This window comes from Nuphar pumila, chromosome 8 (genome assembly GCF_984573655.1).
Source record: "Nuphar pumila chromosome 8, dmNupPumi1.hap1.1, whole genome shotgun sequence".
NCBI classification, from domain to species: Eukaryota; Viridiplantae; Streptophyta; class Magnoliopsida; order Nymphaeales; family Nymphaeaceae; genus Nuphar; species Nuphar pumila.
The window spans coordinates 7,340,879-7,360,396 of record NC_143256.1 but is presented as its reverse complement, the minus strand read 5'-3'; the positions used below and the strand labels follow the sequence as shown (position 1 = coordinate 7,360,396).

Here is a 19,518-nt window from a genome sequence, read left to right as displayed (position 1 = left end):
ACTTTCTGGAAATCTGAGATTTGTGTGGCTACTCAGAGGGTGTTACGGTTGAGAAATAAGGTCAGTTAATGAGTTTAGACCTGTTTCAACCCATCCAAATTGTTTCCCCCAAATGGTGGGCCCATATTTTGCATTGATGAAGAGTTTTCGAGTGATATAGGGCTGGTGTCTGACCTGTGTGGTGTGAGGTTCAGCTCGTGAGTAGAGGTTTGATTCCTTCATTCTCTCTAGAAAGTACATTTAGGGAACAGGTGATTGTTAAAGACTATTTGTTTCATTTTCCTGTTGCAATAACATGATGGTCTTTATCTTTTGTGTTATCAATATGATGATCATTTATATTCTTATTTGAGTCCCGTGAATGAACAGTATATTGGTTGAGAAACATTTCACATTTTGTGGTTTAACTGAGTTTATTTGGTCGTTTTTTTTAGGAATAAGGGTTAATGCAGTATTTTTTTATCATTCTTGTAGGTTTTAACTTTTAAATCATTTTGACGATTGCTTGAATCCTAATCAGATTGACTGGATCACTTTTATTATTCTTTTATTGTTGGATATATATGGATTATTGATTTATTGTTTTCAATTTCAAAGTCAATGAAAAACATGTTCTGCCTCCACAAGTTGTCTTATGGTTTCATTATGGTGTTTGATCTTGCAGACGTCCATTCTCTCCTTGATCTCTTGAAGTAACTTTGCTTTATGTGAATTCTGAACTTACATGTTGATCAAGTGAACCAAGCATGATAAAAGAAACAAAACAAAAGAGATACTTATTATAAGTATAAATTAATATATAAAAAATATATTATAGGAAAATTCTTGAATTCATATTATAAAAATATATTATATAAAATGTATACCAAGCATGATTGAGCTTATCATCCCTAATTAAGTATGAATTCTTTGATATACCGAGCGTGGGCACGCCCAGGCTCGGCTCGTTTACTCTATCAGAAGAGTGGGGCAACTAGTATGTTGCAGCTAGTTGTTTAAAATTTTAAATAAATATCATTATTGCTAGTAACAGTCGACCAATATGAATTTTGTTTTTCTTCGTTGTTATGTTATCTTTCTTTAGCATTTTTTCATAAATGCAAACTTTTGAAAGAACTTCCTTTTTTTTTTAAATTTTGTTTGCTTTATCATAGTATATTATAGAATCATAGATCTTTCACCTCCTTAAATGATGTTTATTTATTTATTTTAGTAATTGGTAAATCATGAGTAATGATTTGTGTTCTTCACTCTCCATCCTTTACTGTTAATAATAACTTTTTTAAAGTGTTTTAGGCTGATTCTTATACTTTTATGATGCAGATATATTTGCATGTTCTTTGCTTCATTAATGACCATCCCAAGCTATGATCACGATAATTCTGATGACGATGACGATTCTTTGTACAATTTGGAGCATGAATCATCTAGTGGTGTTGGGAAGGGCAATAATAGGTCTTCTGCTTGTCCATATCAGTTTGAGGACAGAAACGAAAATTGTTTTGATGAGGAAGATGAAGAAGAATATGACTTGGATGACTACTATTCTGAAGATGACCAAGATGATGAACCACCTAGCATGCATAAAACAACAGTGCTATGGCGCCATGTATTGAAACAAAAGAAGAGTGGGCAAGGAAAGCAAGGTGGAACCCAAGTTTTTATGTGAAGGCACTGCAAAAATATTTACCATGGGTCATATACTCGAGTTTTTGCACATCTCATGGGATCTCCAAAGGGACAAAGTGTTGGGATTGCCTTTCGCCATGTAGTTGCAAAAAATGCAGAATTGGCAAAAAAAATTAAGAGGCAAGTTCGTCGAGTTAAAGTTTCATCAAGTGCATTTGAGTTGAGGAGATCAAGAATTGATACTCCGAAGAAGCCTATTAGTATGACTACATTATCTAGTGGAAGCCGAAAAACAGTTGATATTCGTGATACCTTTAAAAAGGTAGAAAGAGATAATGTAGATCACAAAATTATCAGATTTTTGTGTACAAATAACATACTTTTCAATGTGCTTCGATCACCATATTGGGAAGAGATGATATCTGCAGTTAGTAAAGTGCCTGGATATAAACCCCCATCATATAAAAAAGTGCGAACAACGTTGTTTGACAGTGAGAAAGAGTGTGCTCATAGGGAGTTAAATGAATTTCGAGAAAAGTTTGAGTAGTTTGGAGTTTCCATTGTCTCAGACGGTTGGACAAATATCAAGAACAAACACTTGATAAATATACTTGCCTCAAACTGTTTTGGCTCGATGTTCTTATATGCAAGCGATTTTTCTAATGTGCAACAATTAGCTGCAAACATTGCCGAGTTTTTGAAGATAGGATTTAAACTTATGGGGCCTTCTAACGTAGTGCAAGTGATTACAGACAATGCAGCAAATTGCAAGTTAGCAGGTGAAGAATTAAAACAAACGTACAAGTATATTTTTTGGTCACCTTGTGTTGTGCACACTTAATTTGATCTTTAAGGATTTGGCACATGAGTTTCATTGGTTGGGAGAAACATATTTGCAGAGTAAAGAAATTGTGAAGTATATCACAAATCATTCAAAAGCACTAGCAATCTTTAGAAGCAATGAAAAATTAGAATTAATAAAGATTGGAAAAACAAGGTTTGCTTCGCAATATACTACTTTGAAACGTTTGCTTGATGTGAGGGAGAGCTTAAGGCTCACAGTAATTTCAGATAGATGGAGCGATTGGAAGCAATCATGCACGGATGAAACTATGAAAAGAAGGGATGCTACAACAGAAAGAACTGTTCTTGATGAAGAATATTGGGATACTGTACGTTTAGCATTATTGATTACAAAACCCATCTATAAGATGATTAAATTTTGTGATGAGGAAGGCCCTATAATTCGTGAAGTGTATGAAGGCATGAACAACATGTTGGAGGAAATCAAAGACAATCTAAAAGGACAACCAGATTTATATGAAAAGATTCATAAGATTGTCTCAAATAGATGGGATAGAATGAATGTGCCTCTCCATAGTCTAGCCCACATGCTTACTCCAAAATATTATGAGTCAGAGTATCTCAAAATCCCAACAGCAGAAGGGGTAAAACGAGTTTCTCCTGGTAAAAATTTTATTTTATCTATTTAATAAAGTTTAAAGTTTAATGATTTAATTATTTAATTATTTTATTATTTCATTTGCATTTTCTTGTTATAGTTACTAAACATATTTTTTTTGCAGAAAAGGATAATGATATCTTAGACGGTGCAATGCTCGCGCTTAAAGTCATATCTTCTGGAAATGAAGAGCTGTCTACACTTTATAGGTCACAACTTGTGGTTTTTGCATCAAGAAGTGAAAGATTTAGCCGAAATGCAGCAAGAATAGATGCACTGAATCCTACAATGTCGGTGCTTAATTGGTGGCGTTTTTATGGTGGTGATACACCTGAGTTGAGAGCATTAGCCATTAAGGTTTTATCTCAACCTATTAGCACATCTTCTACAGAAAGAGTGTGGAGCACTTATAATTACATTCACAATGTTAAAAGAAATGTCGGTTCTTCTTGCTGGACGCTACTACCATATCGTTGGGAGCCCCAGCTATTGCCAGGTAACCTTCTCTCTCTCTCTGCTTTTTCGATGTGGTTCTTTAAATTTCTGATAGGGCTTGCGCATTAGGGAAGTGACGCCCCTTTTTCTTTTCAATTTTGAGAACCAGGGTGGGTTTCTGCAACCCTTAATGTTTCGCGTTCTTAATCAGATAGTGTCCCTATTGTGGTGAAATTTCGGTAGTGGGTAGGATTCCTATTTGGGGATTCAATCGATTCTTGTCAGTTTTATCTATTTCTGTGGTTATCGCATGGGTTAGACCGAACAGTGAATTTTCAATTTATGAAGTTCATCAAGTTGATGCATCCTATATGTAATTATTGGCATGCTTTATTATTGTTGCATGCTTTTGTTGGGTTTTGACATCCTGTTTTGCATTATGTGGGTGTTGGAAATCGCTGAGATAGGGACGCCCGCCCTTTTCTGCCTTGTAGCATTTTTTTTGTCTATGCTCTGTGTTGCCTGGGTCATTGACTTCGTGACCAACATACCTTGCTTCTTTTTCCTTCATTTTCCTGAAATCGCAGTCCCAATTTTTTTTATTGTAAGTCAGTTTTCCTATTTTGTTTGATGTTCCAAAAATTGGGGATTTCCTGTGTTAATCGATCGGGGTGATTCACATTTTGGTTAGGACATGAATCAATTTTGAGCGTCCAGTTTAAAATTGTTTAGAACTGAATTATTTTGCTTAAAATGATACCTATGTGCATTCTTTTCAATTTCAATCATGAATTATGCATTGTTTATGTATAATACTAGCCGATTTCTATTCTTGTTGTTGCCTCATTTTGTGTGCTCGATTTCCAACATTGGGAATCGTATAGGGCTGCTGTCGCATAACATCAAAAGTACCCTTCACTCTAATAGCTCTTCCCCGATATGGTTTCCTTGTTTTGGATTTGGTTCCCATAGGTATATAAAAAATTTTGTTGGAATCGAGTACCTCAATTTTTGTGCTATCACTAGGTGATGCAGTGGGCAGCGTGCAGCCCGTGGAGTACTGTCCAATCTTGTTTTGGACTTGTTAGTGTGTTGTTTCATGGCTTGCCAATCGGGTTACCGAATTACGTTCTGATTTTTGTCGCTCGTGTGTGAAGGCGTATTTGGATAAAAGTTATCATTGTTTGTACAACACCATAGCTCTCTCTCAGTGTGAGAGGACGACTAGTTGACCGTTCCTGTGTTTTCGCTTGGTGTTACGTGTCATACACCAAGTGTTCGATGCTTCGTCTACGCTGCATAGAAGTTACATTTTCGCAAGACTTTTGGGTTTTCGAGTTTCCACTACTTATCACATCGCAAAGGTAAGATTTATAAACTAAATTTGTAGAATGTAAATTCTTGTTGTTTGATAGCAATCTAAAGTATTCTATAAATATATTGAGTATGAATTATTGCGTAACGAAATTTATGTTAGAATGTGGAATTTACTTAGATTAAATTAGTAGTTTAGTCTTAATAGTAGAAATTGCTTAGAGATACGTGTATATTGCATGGTAATTGTCTATTTGCAGGTACAAAACAAAGAAAAAGGAGAATAAGTGATACTTGTTACTAAGCATCGCTTGCGGCTAAAAATGTCATACGCATTAAATGCAATGCATAAGAATGCAAATTGGGTAAATACCTGTGGTAAATATGTCATGCAATTGCATCATACGCCATATTTATTTCATTGAACGCAATACATTCCTGCGCACACACTCAGATATACTATTATGGTTGTAGTTCGGAGATAATACTGAGCATGATTTGAATGTATGAAAATAAAAGTGATCTTATTTTATCGTCGAAGATCATGTTGAGCATGATTTGAATGTATGAGAATAGAAGTGATCTTATTTTGTCGTCGAAGATCATGCCTGTCATGATTTTAGTTAGCGGGAAATGGAGTATGTTTGTTGCAGGTACATGTATTATGTGAATTGTATGAGTCCATAACTTGATGTGGTTTAAAATGATGGTTTTGAATACTTGTGCGAATTAATAACTAAATTAAGCATATCATATATATGAAGCATGTAACATGAGTGCATATCATAGAATGAATGTATCATGCGCGTGAATGCAAATGTGTGTTAGTGTATGTTATGGTTGTGTGTGAATTATGTTGTGATATGTATTATGCACGAAAAATGAAATCTTTTATGACGTGTACATGCATAGTAACTCATGTGAGAGAATCATGCATATAGCATCTTGAATTCAAATCATACTTGAAAGCATGTTAGAAATGAATCATGCAAGAGAACATGTGTAGTTTAAATCATGACATAATAGGATCATGCATGAAAGTGAATATGATTATGTTATGTACATGTACAGGCACATGTAAGATTAAGTCATGCATAAGTCATAGACTTTTTTTGTCATACGAGAGAGCATGAAATGTTGATATCATGCATGAGGGAACAAGAGGATTATCCTATGAGATGATAATACTTGGCTTTGACCTATGACTTAATAATAAAGATAACCCTGGACCATAAGTCCATTTGAGGCGCCGGTGAAGTCGGGCTCTCTGAGATGACTGAGTCTGTCCCGATCTCTTGTCCACCCGAGAGAGAAAAGGGCAATACAAGACTCGTGGGACGTGTTTTCAAGGGTTGAAGGCCCCTCTTGTCCCCGTCTCATGGAGGTTAGAGGACAAGTCTACCAATGAGTCCTAGGTGGTAATACCACAACTCTGCAAAGTTAGGGATGCATGCCCGATTTTTTGCCGACGATTTTGGTTTGACGTAAGCCAAGACCATGGAACCATGGGGTCCATTTTCCAAACCGCTACATTGCAAGGTTGAATCACTCGAGAAAGAACTAGTTAAGCTATAGAAGGGCAATTAAAATACATAGAATAATAAATACTTCTATAGTTGTTTTTTTATGTTTATACCATCTTTTGTACTAGATGGGTCTCAATAAACAAGAGAAACAATTAATTAATTTTTTTAGAATCAATGTTATCATATGCATAAACATATAGATATGAACATGTAGAAACTACTAAGGTTTGCATGATTGTTGCATATGATTTGTTACATGTGAATGAAAAATACATGTTTATATTGGTCATGTGATTTGACCTATTGATACAAACCACGAGCTTGGTTGTTGAACATGAAGTGCTTGTGTGTGTAAGGCACACGAGAAAGGTCGAAATATAGCTTGTTCCATTTATATATTTGAATGCAAAGTGCATAAATGTTTTGAGAAATGACATCTGAATTTATAATTTAGATAATATATGTCTTAGTCATGAGTTGGATATGAGCATGTTTCTTTTGAGGATAAAGAAAGTAAATATTTACGTTATCATGAACTGATACATTTTTACTTTACTTTGAAGCATGCTAAGAATTTTAATTCTCATTCATTTATGCGAACACTTGTCATGCATACGAATGATTATAATGTTGAATGTCATGAATGAAAATTATTATGATTTTGAGTTACATAGATACAACTTGCGCAAATATGAATGCTATGAAATGAATGATGATAAATGTGATTGAATATCATGTGCAATGTTTTGATGTGGATTCCCTTGACTGTTATTTTAAAATGATGGGAATTACACTTTAATTGTACCATTACAACTTGATTTAAATTCTCTAAGTTTAGTTTTGGTTTCTTATGGGCAAGTGGTTGATGCCTTATAATATTACAGATAACCTCGTGGAGGATTGAAGCGAAGCGCGGGTTGTTGCATGACTGAAGGCTCCACTCTTACCTATTACGATCTCTAGAGGACCCAAACAATTTGGGATGGTTATAAACTTGTCAAAATTTAACTTTTTATTTCTAGATCTTTAAGTTTTAAGAATTGTAATATTTCGGAATACGAAGAATTCTAAATTTTGTCTTTTCATTTCCGCATTGGTTATGCTTGTGGTTTGAAAATTATGAATTTTTTATGTAACTCCTCAATTGTCTTAAACCTTAGACAAATTTCGTCTTCTGCATTTTATTTTATTTTTCACATATGAAAATCCTTAGATTAATAAACCCAATCGAGTAGTGTTTATGGATGATTCTGTACTGGATCTGATACTGAGAGACTAATATACACTCGCGTTTGCGCTCAGGTAAGCCGTCTAGTATTTGGAACGGTTGAACTATGGTCATAGACGAACTTGTTAGCATATTACTTTCAGGACTCATGTGAATTTCTCAATCACATTGCGTTTATGGATGATTCTGTACTGGATCTGATACTGGGAGGTTAATATACACTCATGTTTGCGCTCAAGTGGGTCGTCTAGTATTTGGAACGATTGGAATGTGGCCATAGACAAACTTATGGGCATATTACTTTCGAGAATCATGTGAATTTTTATAATAAATAAAAATTTTAAATTTTTTCTCAAAAAAAATTGGGTTTGGAAAAGTTTTAAAAAGGTTAGATTTTTTAGGGACGTTACAGACGGAGATACTACAACCATGATCGATTATTTGGGAAACTAAAAGATTTAAATTAATATTTGGAACAATTTTGACTTTTAGAATGAGAAAACTCGAAGAATTTTTAAAATCCCCAATCCCTTTAATATCAAGAGAGAAACTGTCAACGGTAAAAACCTTAGATCTACTTGAATTAATACTACAATTGGATAGCATAGAGTTATTAGAGGCCATATGAAAGGAAACACCAGAATCTAGGAGCCAAGAAATCTTACTGGGAGGTAAGGAGGAAAATATTGTGGCATCGGTCAAAAAGAATGAGTTTTTGAGGTGTGATTGTAGAGCTTCAGCAAGTTAGAACAATGACATGCCTCCAAAAGATCGACGATCTATATTGGATGCATTCTTGTTTCCTTGAGAAGCCTCTAAGGTTGCCACTCTTTTCTCGTCCTTTGAATTTTGGGCAAAAAGGATTGATGTGCCCCGTTTCACCACAGTTATGACAAATAATTTTCCCCTTTCTCCCATCATTTCTTCTATCTTTGTTGTGTTGCCCCCCAAAGTTATTTCTGAAAAATGAAGAGGCTTGTAAGAATAAGTCTTGGCACCAGGTTTAGATACTACCAACACATTGTCTTTAGGCTCCTTAGATTCATCCATGGATTTTAGCCTAGTTTCTTCCATGCAAACTTGGGCCAAAATTTCATGTAAAGGAGAAAGCTCCTCTTTCTTGTGGTGGATAATAGATCCCCGAACATGTTCAAACTCAGGTCTAAGCTCTCATGAATTGGAAAAATTGCTCTCCAAGTATTTGGTTCTTCCTTTGGCTAACCTCATTAAGAGTATCCCAAATAGGCTCCATTTTAGCCATTTGGTCCCATAATCTCTTGAGAGTATCATAGTACTCTCTCACACTTTTTTAACCTTGTTTACAATTGTGTATCTTATCTTGCAACTCCCATTTATGGGCCACATCATTTTGAGTGTAGATTTGTTTAATAAAAACACATGCTTCATCGGTCCTTTCGGACTCCAAAATATTCTCACAAGGTTCTTCACATACTTCCCCTAAAAAGGGATAAAACCTTAGCATGTCCAACTTCTCATGCTTTAAAGGCTTTTTTGTATTCAAAGAGAGCCTTTTCTCTCTCATGTAATGAAATATGCGGAAGAATCCAAGAATGCTAAAGCATTCACTATGTCCCACATGGACAAATGCAACAAGCATAAGAGAGGAAATCCACTGAGGGATATACGAAAGGCCTTATAAAAAGGCTACACACATGAAAAATAATATCACTATTATTGAAGAGGAGCTCTCAAGAGCAATGCAACATACAAGGGGGGTTCCCCCTATTTATAAGAAAAGGAGACCAAAGGGGCTCCCAATAGAGTCGTTGGGAGCCCCCAACGGTCACAATTGTGACCGTTGGGGGCCCCAACGACTCCATTGTGGGGCCCATTTTCGGTATCCAAAATACATTTTAAAAAATAAAAAAAATAAAAATAAAAAAACAGCAAAATAAAAGGAATAAAACAAGTACCCCTATTGGGTACTTGTGAAAAGACCATAATACCCCTATCGGGTATTATGGTGAATATACATCTATATTTATATATATATAGATGTATTATTACATATGTTTTAACACCCCCCCTCAAACTTTACGGGGGAATGACCGAAAGTTTGCCAAGAAGGAACAAGAAGCGAGGAGCAGGCAGGGCTTTGGTGAAGAAATCTGCAAGTTGATATTCTGAAGTGACATATGGCAGTGTAACTGTCCCACGAAGATATTTATCACGTACATAATGACAGTCCATTTCAATATGTTTAGTCCTCTCATGGAAAGTGTGGTTGCTGGCAATGTAGATGGCACTTTTGTTGTCGCAACAAAGCTTCGAAGCCTCGGTAATTTCGACTCCCATATCTTGAAGAAGACTTCGAAGCCACACCAGCTTCATTGTAGTAGTTGCCATAGCCCTGTATTCTGCTTCAGTAGAAGACAATGAGACTTTCTGCTGTTTCTTGCACCTCCAAGCAATTAGCGAATCTCCTAGGAAAACACAAAAGCCAGTAGTTGAGATTCGATCATTTGGGTTTCCTCCCCAGTCAGCATCAGTATAAGCTAGTAAATCTAAGGAAGAGATTGAGGATAGGAATAACCCTTTAGTCAAAGTATTTTTAATATATCGAATGATCCGGAGCACAGCACTCATATGAACAGATGTAGGAGCATGCTGAAATTGGCTTGCAGAGTGCACAGCATGAGCAATATCCGGCCTGGTGATAGTCAGATAGGTGAGGGAGCCTATGAGTTGCCTGTAGGGCATAGGATCATCCAGCAGAACTCCATCCTCCAGTCGTAGTTTAGCATTGATAACCTCGAGAGTCTCCACCTTTTTATCATCTGAAATCCCAGATTTGGAACATATGTCTGCAGCAAGCTTCATCTGTGACAATATATACCCTCGAGGAGAGTATGCAACTTCTATACCAAGAAAGTACCTGAGAAAACCCAAATCAGACATATCAAAATTATGTTTTAACATATTTTTAACTTTAAGAATACCACTTTCATCATTGCCAGTGATGATCATATCATCAACATAAAGCAGAAGGATGATGATACTATTACCTGCACGTTTAACAAAAAGAGCAGTGTCAGTATAACATGAGCAAAATCCCAATTGTAACATGATAGCACTAAATCTATCATACCAAGCCTTAGGGGCTTGTTTAAGACCATATAAAGCTTTTAATAACCGAAGGGTTTGACCTTGGTTAACACTGATTCCCGGCGGAGGGTCCATATATACTTCTTCATTCAACTGACCATTAAGAAAGGCATTTTTAACATCTAATTGGAATATAGGCCATTTCTTAGATGATGCTACTGCAATTAAAGTTCTAACGCTTGTCATGCGAGCCACGGGAGCAAAAGTCTCATAATCGATGCCATACTCTTGTGAGTATCCCTTAGCAACTAATCTAGCTTTATAACGTTCTAGGGAACCATCATTTTTTGTTTTGACTTTGTAGACCCATCGACATCCTATAGCTTTCTTATTTGGAGGAAGGTGAACTATTTCCCAAGTTTTAGCTTTATTTAAAGCATCTAGTTCAACTTTCATTGCTTCAACCCAATGAGGTATACTTTTTGCTTGATTATAATGGGAGGGTTCATAGTAAGAATGCAAGGCTATTAGACAAGCTCTATAGTTAGGTGAGAGAGTTTCGTATGAGACAAACCTATTAGGTGGAATTGATTCTCTAGAAGAACGCCTAAGGGAGGTCTCTTCTAGAGGTTTATTAAGCCGCAAGAATTTTTCTAAAGCACTAATAGGTTGGGCTTCCTCACGCTGAGTGTATACTTGGAGATTGTCACCATTAGTTGGTTATACATCATTATCATGAGAATCATGAGTATTTTCTAAAACTTCCGGATGACTCAAAGAGTCATCATTTGAATCTTCTAAAAGATCATTGATAAACATATAATCAATTTCATTTGGTTTTTCCAATATTTCAAATCCATTTTCATCTTCTAAAAAGGTCACATCTTTGGAGACAAATAATTTATTGTTTTTATGGTCAAAGCATCTATAGCCCTTTTGATTTTCACCATATCCTAAAAATACACATTCTATTGCTTTAGGTGATAATTTATCTCTTTTATGTAAAAGAACAAAGCATTTACACCCAAAAATTCGAAGACGATTGTAGTCGGGTGTCATATTAAAAAGTTTTTCATAAGGAGAGATATTGTTCAATTTTGAAGATGACATCCTATTGATTAAATAGATGGAGGTTAACACGGCTTCGGCCCAAAAATTTTTAGGAATATTTTTAGAAATGAGTAAGGATCTAGTGGTTTCCAAAATATGCCTATGTTTTCTTTCCGCTAGACCCTTTTGTTGAGGAGTTCTTGGGCAAGATTTTTGATGACAAATGCCATGTTGTTTTAGATATGATTTAAAATCATTTGATAAGTACTCTCCACCCGAATCGGATCTAAGAATGGATATTTGACTTTGAAATTGATTTTGAACTTTTGCATGAAATTCTTTAAAGAAGTTAAAAACTTCTGATTCAAAGTTAAGAAAATAAATCCATACATATCTAGTATAATCATCAATAAAAGTAACATAATACGAATAACCACCTTTAGATAGAACCGGAGATGGCCCCCAAACATCGGAATGCACCAATTCAAAAGGTCTTGTTGTTACAAAGGTTCTAATAGGAAAAGGAGTAGACTTCATTTTGCCAAAAAATGCAATCTTTGCAATTGATATCTTTTTCTTTACAAAACTTGTGTCCAAAAGGAAAAAGATACATTTTAGAGTAACTTGGATGTCCAAGCCTTTTATGCAAAGTTTCAATATTTTTGTCTTAGACATAAGTACAAAATGAGATATTTGGAAGCATTAAGTTATCCATAAAATAAAGGTCTCCCTTCCTATGGCCTTGCCCAATCCGCTTCCCGGACCGGAGATCCTGCACAAAGCACCCTTGGGATGAGAAAGATATTTCACATCCATGGTCGGCTATTTGAGAAACGGAAAAGAGATTAAGATTTAATTTTGGAATTATTCTAACTTTTGGAACAAGGAAATTTTGAACATTTTTAGAATCAAGAGTTCCAACACCATTTATTTTGAGAAAAGTTCCATCGGCCGTAGAGACACAAGACATTTTTGAATTGGTGTTCACATTGGTTAATGCATTTTCATGAGGGGTCATGTGAAAAGAAGCTCCAGAATCTAAAATCCAAGAGTACGTACCGGGAGGTGATGATGAGGCAATGGCGGCACCGGAGGTAGAAGAAGTAGCCTTTAGAATTTGTTGGAGAGCCAAGGAAATTTGTCCAAGAGTATCTTTGAGATCCCCGTTCTTGCCGTCATCTTCTTTGGTGGATGACTCTTCAACGGAAGCCACCTTTGGCTTGAATGCTCCATTTAGCTTTGGGCAAACGGGTTTAATATGTCCAGGCTCATAACAATGATGACATATAATCATTTTTCTTCCACCACTCCCTTGCTTACCAAAATGAGGTGGTTTGTATGTTTTGACATGATTGCCGGGTTTAGATACGGCAAGAACTTCATCAATGCTTTTACCCATATTATGCCTAGTCTCTTCTTGAGTAATCTCGGCAATAGCCTCTTCTAAGGGAGGAAACGTAGATCTATGGAGAAGTGAGGATCTAACTTGTTCAAATTTGGGACGAAGCCCAAATAAAAATTGAAACAATCTATCTTGTTCCATTTGTTTTTGTCTTAGAACCACATCCTCCATAGACACCCATTTAGGCTCTAAAAGAGCCAATTCATCCCACAAAGGATTTAGAGCACTATAATAATCTTGTATGCTCATGTCACCTTGTTTTGTGGTTCTCACTTTTTCTTGCAAAAAATAAGCTCTTGCAAGATCCTTTTGGGTAAACATACCCTTCATAAAAAACCAAACTTCATTTGCCCGGCGGAATTTTGCAATATTTGCACATACCTTAAGTTCAACATTATTCATAAACCATGCTAGGATTTTTGCATGGTTACTCTCCCAATCTTCCATTTGATGATGATAATCTTCAATAGCCTTGAGACGAGCATCGCCTTCAAGTGCTTTCTCTTGATCTTCTTCCATCTTTGTGAGCTTAAGTTGAGGTTCCGGAATGATCCCCATTACATAACCCCAAAGCTTCTTACCTTTGAGATTATTCTCCATTGCGGATGCCCACATCATGTAATTTTTCCCATTGAGCTTGAATGATAGATCGATCTTGACTTCCATTGCTACAAGATGGAGGTGTGAGAAAAAAAAGGAAGTAGAGAGATACATGATTTTACCTTAGAAGATCGTATGTCTCTGATACCATGTAATGAAATATGCGGAAGAATCCAAGAATGCTAAAGCATTCACTATGTCCCACATGGACAAATGCAACAAGCATAAGAGAGGAAATCCACTAAGGGATATACGAAAGGCCTTATAAAAAGGCTACACACATGAAAAATAATATCACTATTATTGAAGAGGAGCTCTCAAGAGCAATGCAACATACAAGGGGGGTTCCCCCTATTTATAAGAAAAGGAGACCAAAGGGGCTCCCAATAGAGTCGTTGGGAGCCCCCAACGGTCACAATTGTGACCGTTGGGGGCCCCAACGACTCCATTGTGGGGCCCCTTTTCGGTATCCAAAATACATTTTAAAAAATAAAGAAAACAAAAACAAAAACAAAAAAAAAGGAATAAAACAAGTACCCCTATTGGGTACTTGTGAAAAGACCATAATACCCCTATCGGGTATTATGGTGAATATACATCTATATTTATATATATATAGATGTATTATTACATATGTTTTAACATCTCACTACCCTTTTCCTTCTTTGATTACTCCATCCTCACCGCAAGTAGATTTGGTGAGAATAGGTTGAGGTTTCGATAAGAAACCATCAACATATTCCCACAAATCCTTGCCTATTAAAATCCTTTTAATGGCGGTAGCCCACACATTATAGTTTTCACATTAAATTTGATGGGAACAATTGTAACAACTTATTTTTCTGCCATCACACCAAGAGAAGAGAGAAGAGGTAGAAAGAAGAAATAGATAGAGAATGTGGAAGTTGATGTCGAGCTCTCTGAGGCAATGAAGTTCACGATCACACATTCCTCCTTCACTTCTAGCTTTGATGAATTAGATATAAAGAACACAAACAAATGCCTCTTATGGGCAAGTACAACACACTCGAATAGAGACCACTTATGGGTCAAGATACAATCACATACACAATGCCACTTATGGGCAAGAGAGAAAACATAAAAAATATATAAGATTTATTGAGAGAGAAATTAAGAACAAGCATAACATACAAGAGGGGATTCATCCCCTATTTATACACAAAAAGGATCAACAAGGGCCATTAGGAGTGCTCCCAACAACTAGAAATATAGCCGTTGGGAGCACACTCAATAGCTCTATTTGTAGGGCATTATAGGTCTATAATGCCCTTGATAAAATGAATAAAATACAAAAAATAAAAACCCTAAGGTGCCCCTAATGAACACAACTAATTACATAAGGTGAAATGACTAAAATACCCCTAATGGGTTTTACTTATTACATCAATATATATATATATACTTTAACACAAGAGTGTTGGTGTGGGAAGTATCGGACACCCACATTTCAGCCTAAGTGAAGTGTCCATGTAACATAGGACAATTTGCTTTTTTTAGGTTATGAAATTGGCCTCCTTGAGTTTGTCAAACGCCAACTGACTCAGAAATGAGGAACTGGTAAGATTTGAAGAGGCCATTAAGGACTAGTAAGAGACCGGTAGGAAGAAGGAGACAAGAATATATATATATATATAACAAAAAAAGGAAATAATAAAAAACACAAAGAAAATAAAAAGGGCTAGATTTGTTGTAAAAGACTGGCAAGAAGAAAATAACCTAAAAGAATAAGATACTGATTTCAGCACTGAAACATGACCTCCACCGGTGATATCAGCAAGGGAGAAAGGGAAAGAAACACAGAAATAGGTCAGATATGAATCTGGTGTACACCAGAAGGTTGCTGCAGTTTACTGATGTCAGCCCTGGATGCCGTCTCCTTTTTTTTCGGATGAAAAAGGATGGGATTAAGATTTGCAATCCCAAGAACAGGTGTACCCTATGTCACATGGGTGCGGGTGCGGGGATTCGGCACTTCCAAAAAAATCGGGTGCGGGGGGTGCGGCAGGGGCAAAAATATAATATATATATATATATATATATATATATATATATATAGTGTTAGTGTGTGTGTGTGTGTGAATGTATGGTAGCTGTTAAGGTCCATGACATTTATGCCCAACTTACTTTTTACCATTTTTTTATCTTATATGGTTGTCCCCAAAGATGAAAGTGATGAGTTGTGGAGCCTGATTCATTGTTTTTGCCCTTGCAGGAAGGGGGGTCCAGGGGCTCCTCCCCTGCGCGGGTCCCGCTGCGCGGTCAGCGGGTGGGGGTCCGGGGGGGGCGCCCCCGGCGGGGGGTTATAGGGGGGCAGTGCCCCACCCCCCCCCAAAGATTTTTTTTTTTAAATTCCGCAGCCCATTTCATAGGGCAATTTTTTTTTAAAAAAAAATGAACAAAAATGACCCTGGGTGTGGTCAACGCACCCAGGGTCGGGTTGGCCGCACCCGCGTCGACGCGGGTGCAGCGCCCTGCTAGCCGAATCCCTGTGACATAGGGTGTACCTTTTTTTTTTGGTGTTTGCCTTTTTTATTCCCCTTTTTTTCTCTCTTCAACTCCTTTTTTTGCTCTAACATGAAGAAATAGGATGCAGGGTAAAACCAGATTCAGATATGAACTAACAAAGAAAAGATTAGAACGATCAGGACAAAAAGACTTTCGTTTTGAGGGAAAAGGAAGAGGAAGAAAGACTTTTAAAAAGAACAAATAAGAGAGAAGGGAATAAGAAAAGATGAAATGGGAAAGAAGAGAAGGAAATCAGCAGTCTTGGCTTTGATGAGGACTTACTCTTCTTGTCCCTTCTTTATACCAAGTGAAAATGCACCTTGGAATCTGTGCCCTGTATCCACAAAGGAAGAAAAGACAAAAGTGGAATGGAAAGGAGAGGAGTGGAGGCAAACAGAATGGGAATCATCCCCGATCTGATGGGACATCCTTTATATATATATATATATATATATATATATATATATATATATTACAACAGACTCCCATATACCAGAATGACTAAATACCCCTCATCATATACACAATACAAATACCATACATTCTTAACACTTGAGTGGCATGATAAGCTTCTATTGTGAAGAGAACATTGTTTTCTCATAAGGGTAACAGATGGTAATCTCAATCTTACTTGCCCCAGTGGATTAGATGATTTTCTTGCCCATGTATGCCGAGGTTGATAAGCACCCATTGCAATCTCTGAGTCTCTTGTGCCATCCATAGAGCGCTGGTTGATATTTGCTGATCCCAAGATTACATACTCATCATCAACTATCATTCCTTTAGAATGGACATAGATCATGAAGCGACGATTCTTCTGAGCAAGTGCCTAAGTGATTAATCAAATCCATTAAACAGGCTTTTAAAGATGCAAAAGGAAAACATTTGCAAGTTAATTTGTAGAAGAAATAAGAATGCCAAATGATACAATCTGTCACTGGAAGAACCAGGAAAGGGATAAGTGGGAAAAGGTTAAATTTTCTGAAGGAAAATGAACACTTAATATTGAATGAGCATGCAATTTATATCAAGGACTGAAGTTACCTGAGGAGTGTTTTCTGCAGCTGCACTTCGATATGAGACAATATTCCCATCTTCTGCCTCACGGTTCCCAAGGCAGAAGAAGGTCAAATAATCTTGTGGATGGTAAGTGTTCTCAAGACCAACTTCTTCCAAAGCCTTGTAAATAGTCTCATACATCATTTGCATTGTGTTATGCTGCACATATAAATGGAAACAACAACACCAGTTCACTTAGTAACATAATAAAATATGATCCTAACTTCAAAAGATAATGGGATATCATGTAGCATAGGATGCATAGATGTACCAAAACAATCTAGGACCAGACTAATATTAGAAGAATGGAGCAAATAAATATCATGTCCACAGAATTAACCAGTCGATACTCTTGAAAGCAAAGTCATCACCAAGATAGTGTATCAAAATAATCATATTAAACATGATCATAATGTGTGGAGTTGAGTCATAGCAATAAAGCTGTGGATACATAAGGTTGCAGAATAATTTTCAAATACATGCCACAATTGAGTAATGTCCTCACATAGATACAAACTTTATCAGAAACTAAATATTTAAATCTACAAAGCAGACTTTCATCCTACAAGATGTAAAAATCCTTGCGAGGATTATGGTTAAAGCATCAAAATTTAAATGACCTTTTCTCTGACAATATATCTTGGTTTTGTGCAATTGTTAGTGGTGGTCTTATCTCATAAAAAGCAAAATGTCCTGTCTAGATCAAGTGGTGAGTTGGAATATAAGGTTGTGACACTTGGAGCTTGTGAAAGGGTATGGCTCATGCCCATTAAAAGTGGGCTGGGGATTGAGGTGACTCTTTCCATGATGCTTCACTGTGATAACAAATCAATCATAAACTGCCAACAATCTGGTTTTTCATGAGTGCACTAAACACATCGACATTAATTGTCATTCCATTCATGAGAAGATTGAGAAAGAAATTTTAAAGTAACTTTATACACAAAGTCAAATCTAATTGCCCAATCTATTTACAAAAGCCGGGAGAATACGCTGGGCAGCAGTGGCAAGAAATACAACAACAACAAACAACAACTACGCCTTCATCCCAAAACAATTGGGATCGGCGAGTAGCAGTAGCAGTTGGAATACCCTCAAAAATCTCAAGATGAAATTACCTGCCAATAGAGAATCCGCTGAGTAGCAGTAGCAGTTGGAATACCCTCAGGCCACATCGGAATTACAACATAAGCAGAAAATCTTTCATTTGCTTTAATTTTGTTTGCAATTTTTAGAGCTATTTCCATAGGTATTAGGTTGTTAGCACCTGCATCCAATGATTAATAAAGACAAATCCATGACGAGCAATAAGCGGATGAATATAACAGATATCAAACAAAAATCTCAAATTTAGTGAGCTGAATTCAATGTTCCACTTATAAAGAATGAAGTATGGGAAAACAGCAGTCTGAAATATTAGCTTTACACTCAAAACAATATAAAAGATGCAGCTTTTAACTAATAAACACAAGACACATTCACACTAAAATTTAACAGAAAATATAAGAATAACAGATTCCATGGAAGTGTTTCCATCATCCTATATGACACAATTTCACTATTCCTAAGACACGAACATACCCCATAGAAAAATAATACCAAAAGATTGATCACAAGGTGTAGTATAGGCATAAGCAGCTTTTTGAAAGTCTATATCTAACATCTGACAGCAATAGACAACCTATTTACTTATGGAAATTCACATAGATTCAATGTCATGGACCTTATCATGGTCGACAGCATATGACATATTTAGGTCAGGTAATGTGGATGCTGAAACAACCCAGCTTTGAGAGTCATTCAATAATCAAATTGTTTTGTAAGATCTACTTTCTTCATTCTGCAAAGTTAGATAACAAAAGGGCATAAACAACTTCAGTATGAAAAGATTAAAGAAAATTTTCATTACACAAAAAAGGTAAGGGTAACATTATATACAGCTTATGCCTTTGCCACAAAAATCTTTCATTGCCGCTGTTAGACATCTAGTTTCCTCTAAGGGTATGTTTGGTTGCATCTCATGTGATTTGGAATCACATGAGATTTAGAAAGTGAATATCATTTGAACTGTACCCCATAAGCAACCAAACATAAAAAAAATTAGCATAAAACCCCAAAAGCAAGCCTCATAAAAAGTGAGTTGGCACAAAACCCCAAACGAGATTTAAAAAGTGAATCTCATTTGTGTGAGATTCACTTTTTCATGAGGTCTCATGAGATT

At 36.3% G+C, this 19,518-nt stretch overlaps 1 protein-coding gene across 1 annotated transcript in view; it reads right to left on the bottom strand.

Annotated features, from left to right (window-relative positions):
* Positions 1-19,518, bottom strand: part of LOC149829537 (phospholipase D gamma 1-like) — a 46,112-nt gene that overhangs the window by 10,784 nt on the left and 15,810 nt on the right. The window contains exons 7-9 of the mRNA XM_090016011.1: positions 18,416-18,564; positions 17,283-17,456; positions 16,870-17,067 (exon numbers count right to left, since the gene is read on the bottom strand). Coding sequence (XP_089872137.1) covers positions 16,870-17,067; positions 17,283-17,456; positions 18,416-18,564 — 521 coding nt within the window. The remainder of the gene's footprint in view (positions 1-16,869; positions 17,068-17,282; positions 17,457-18,415; positions 18,565-19,518) is intronic.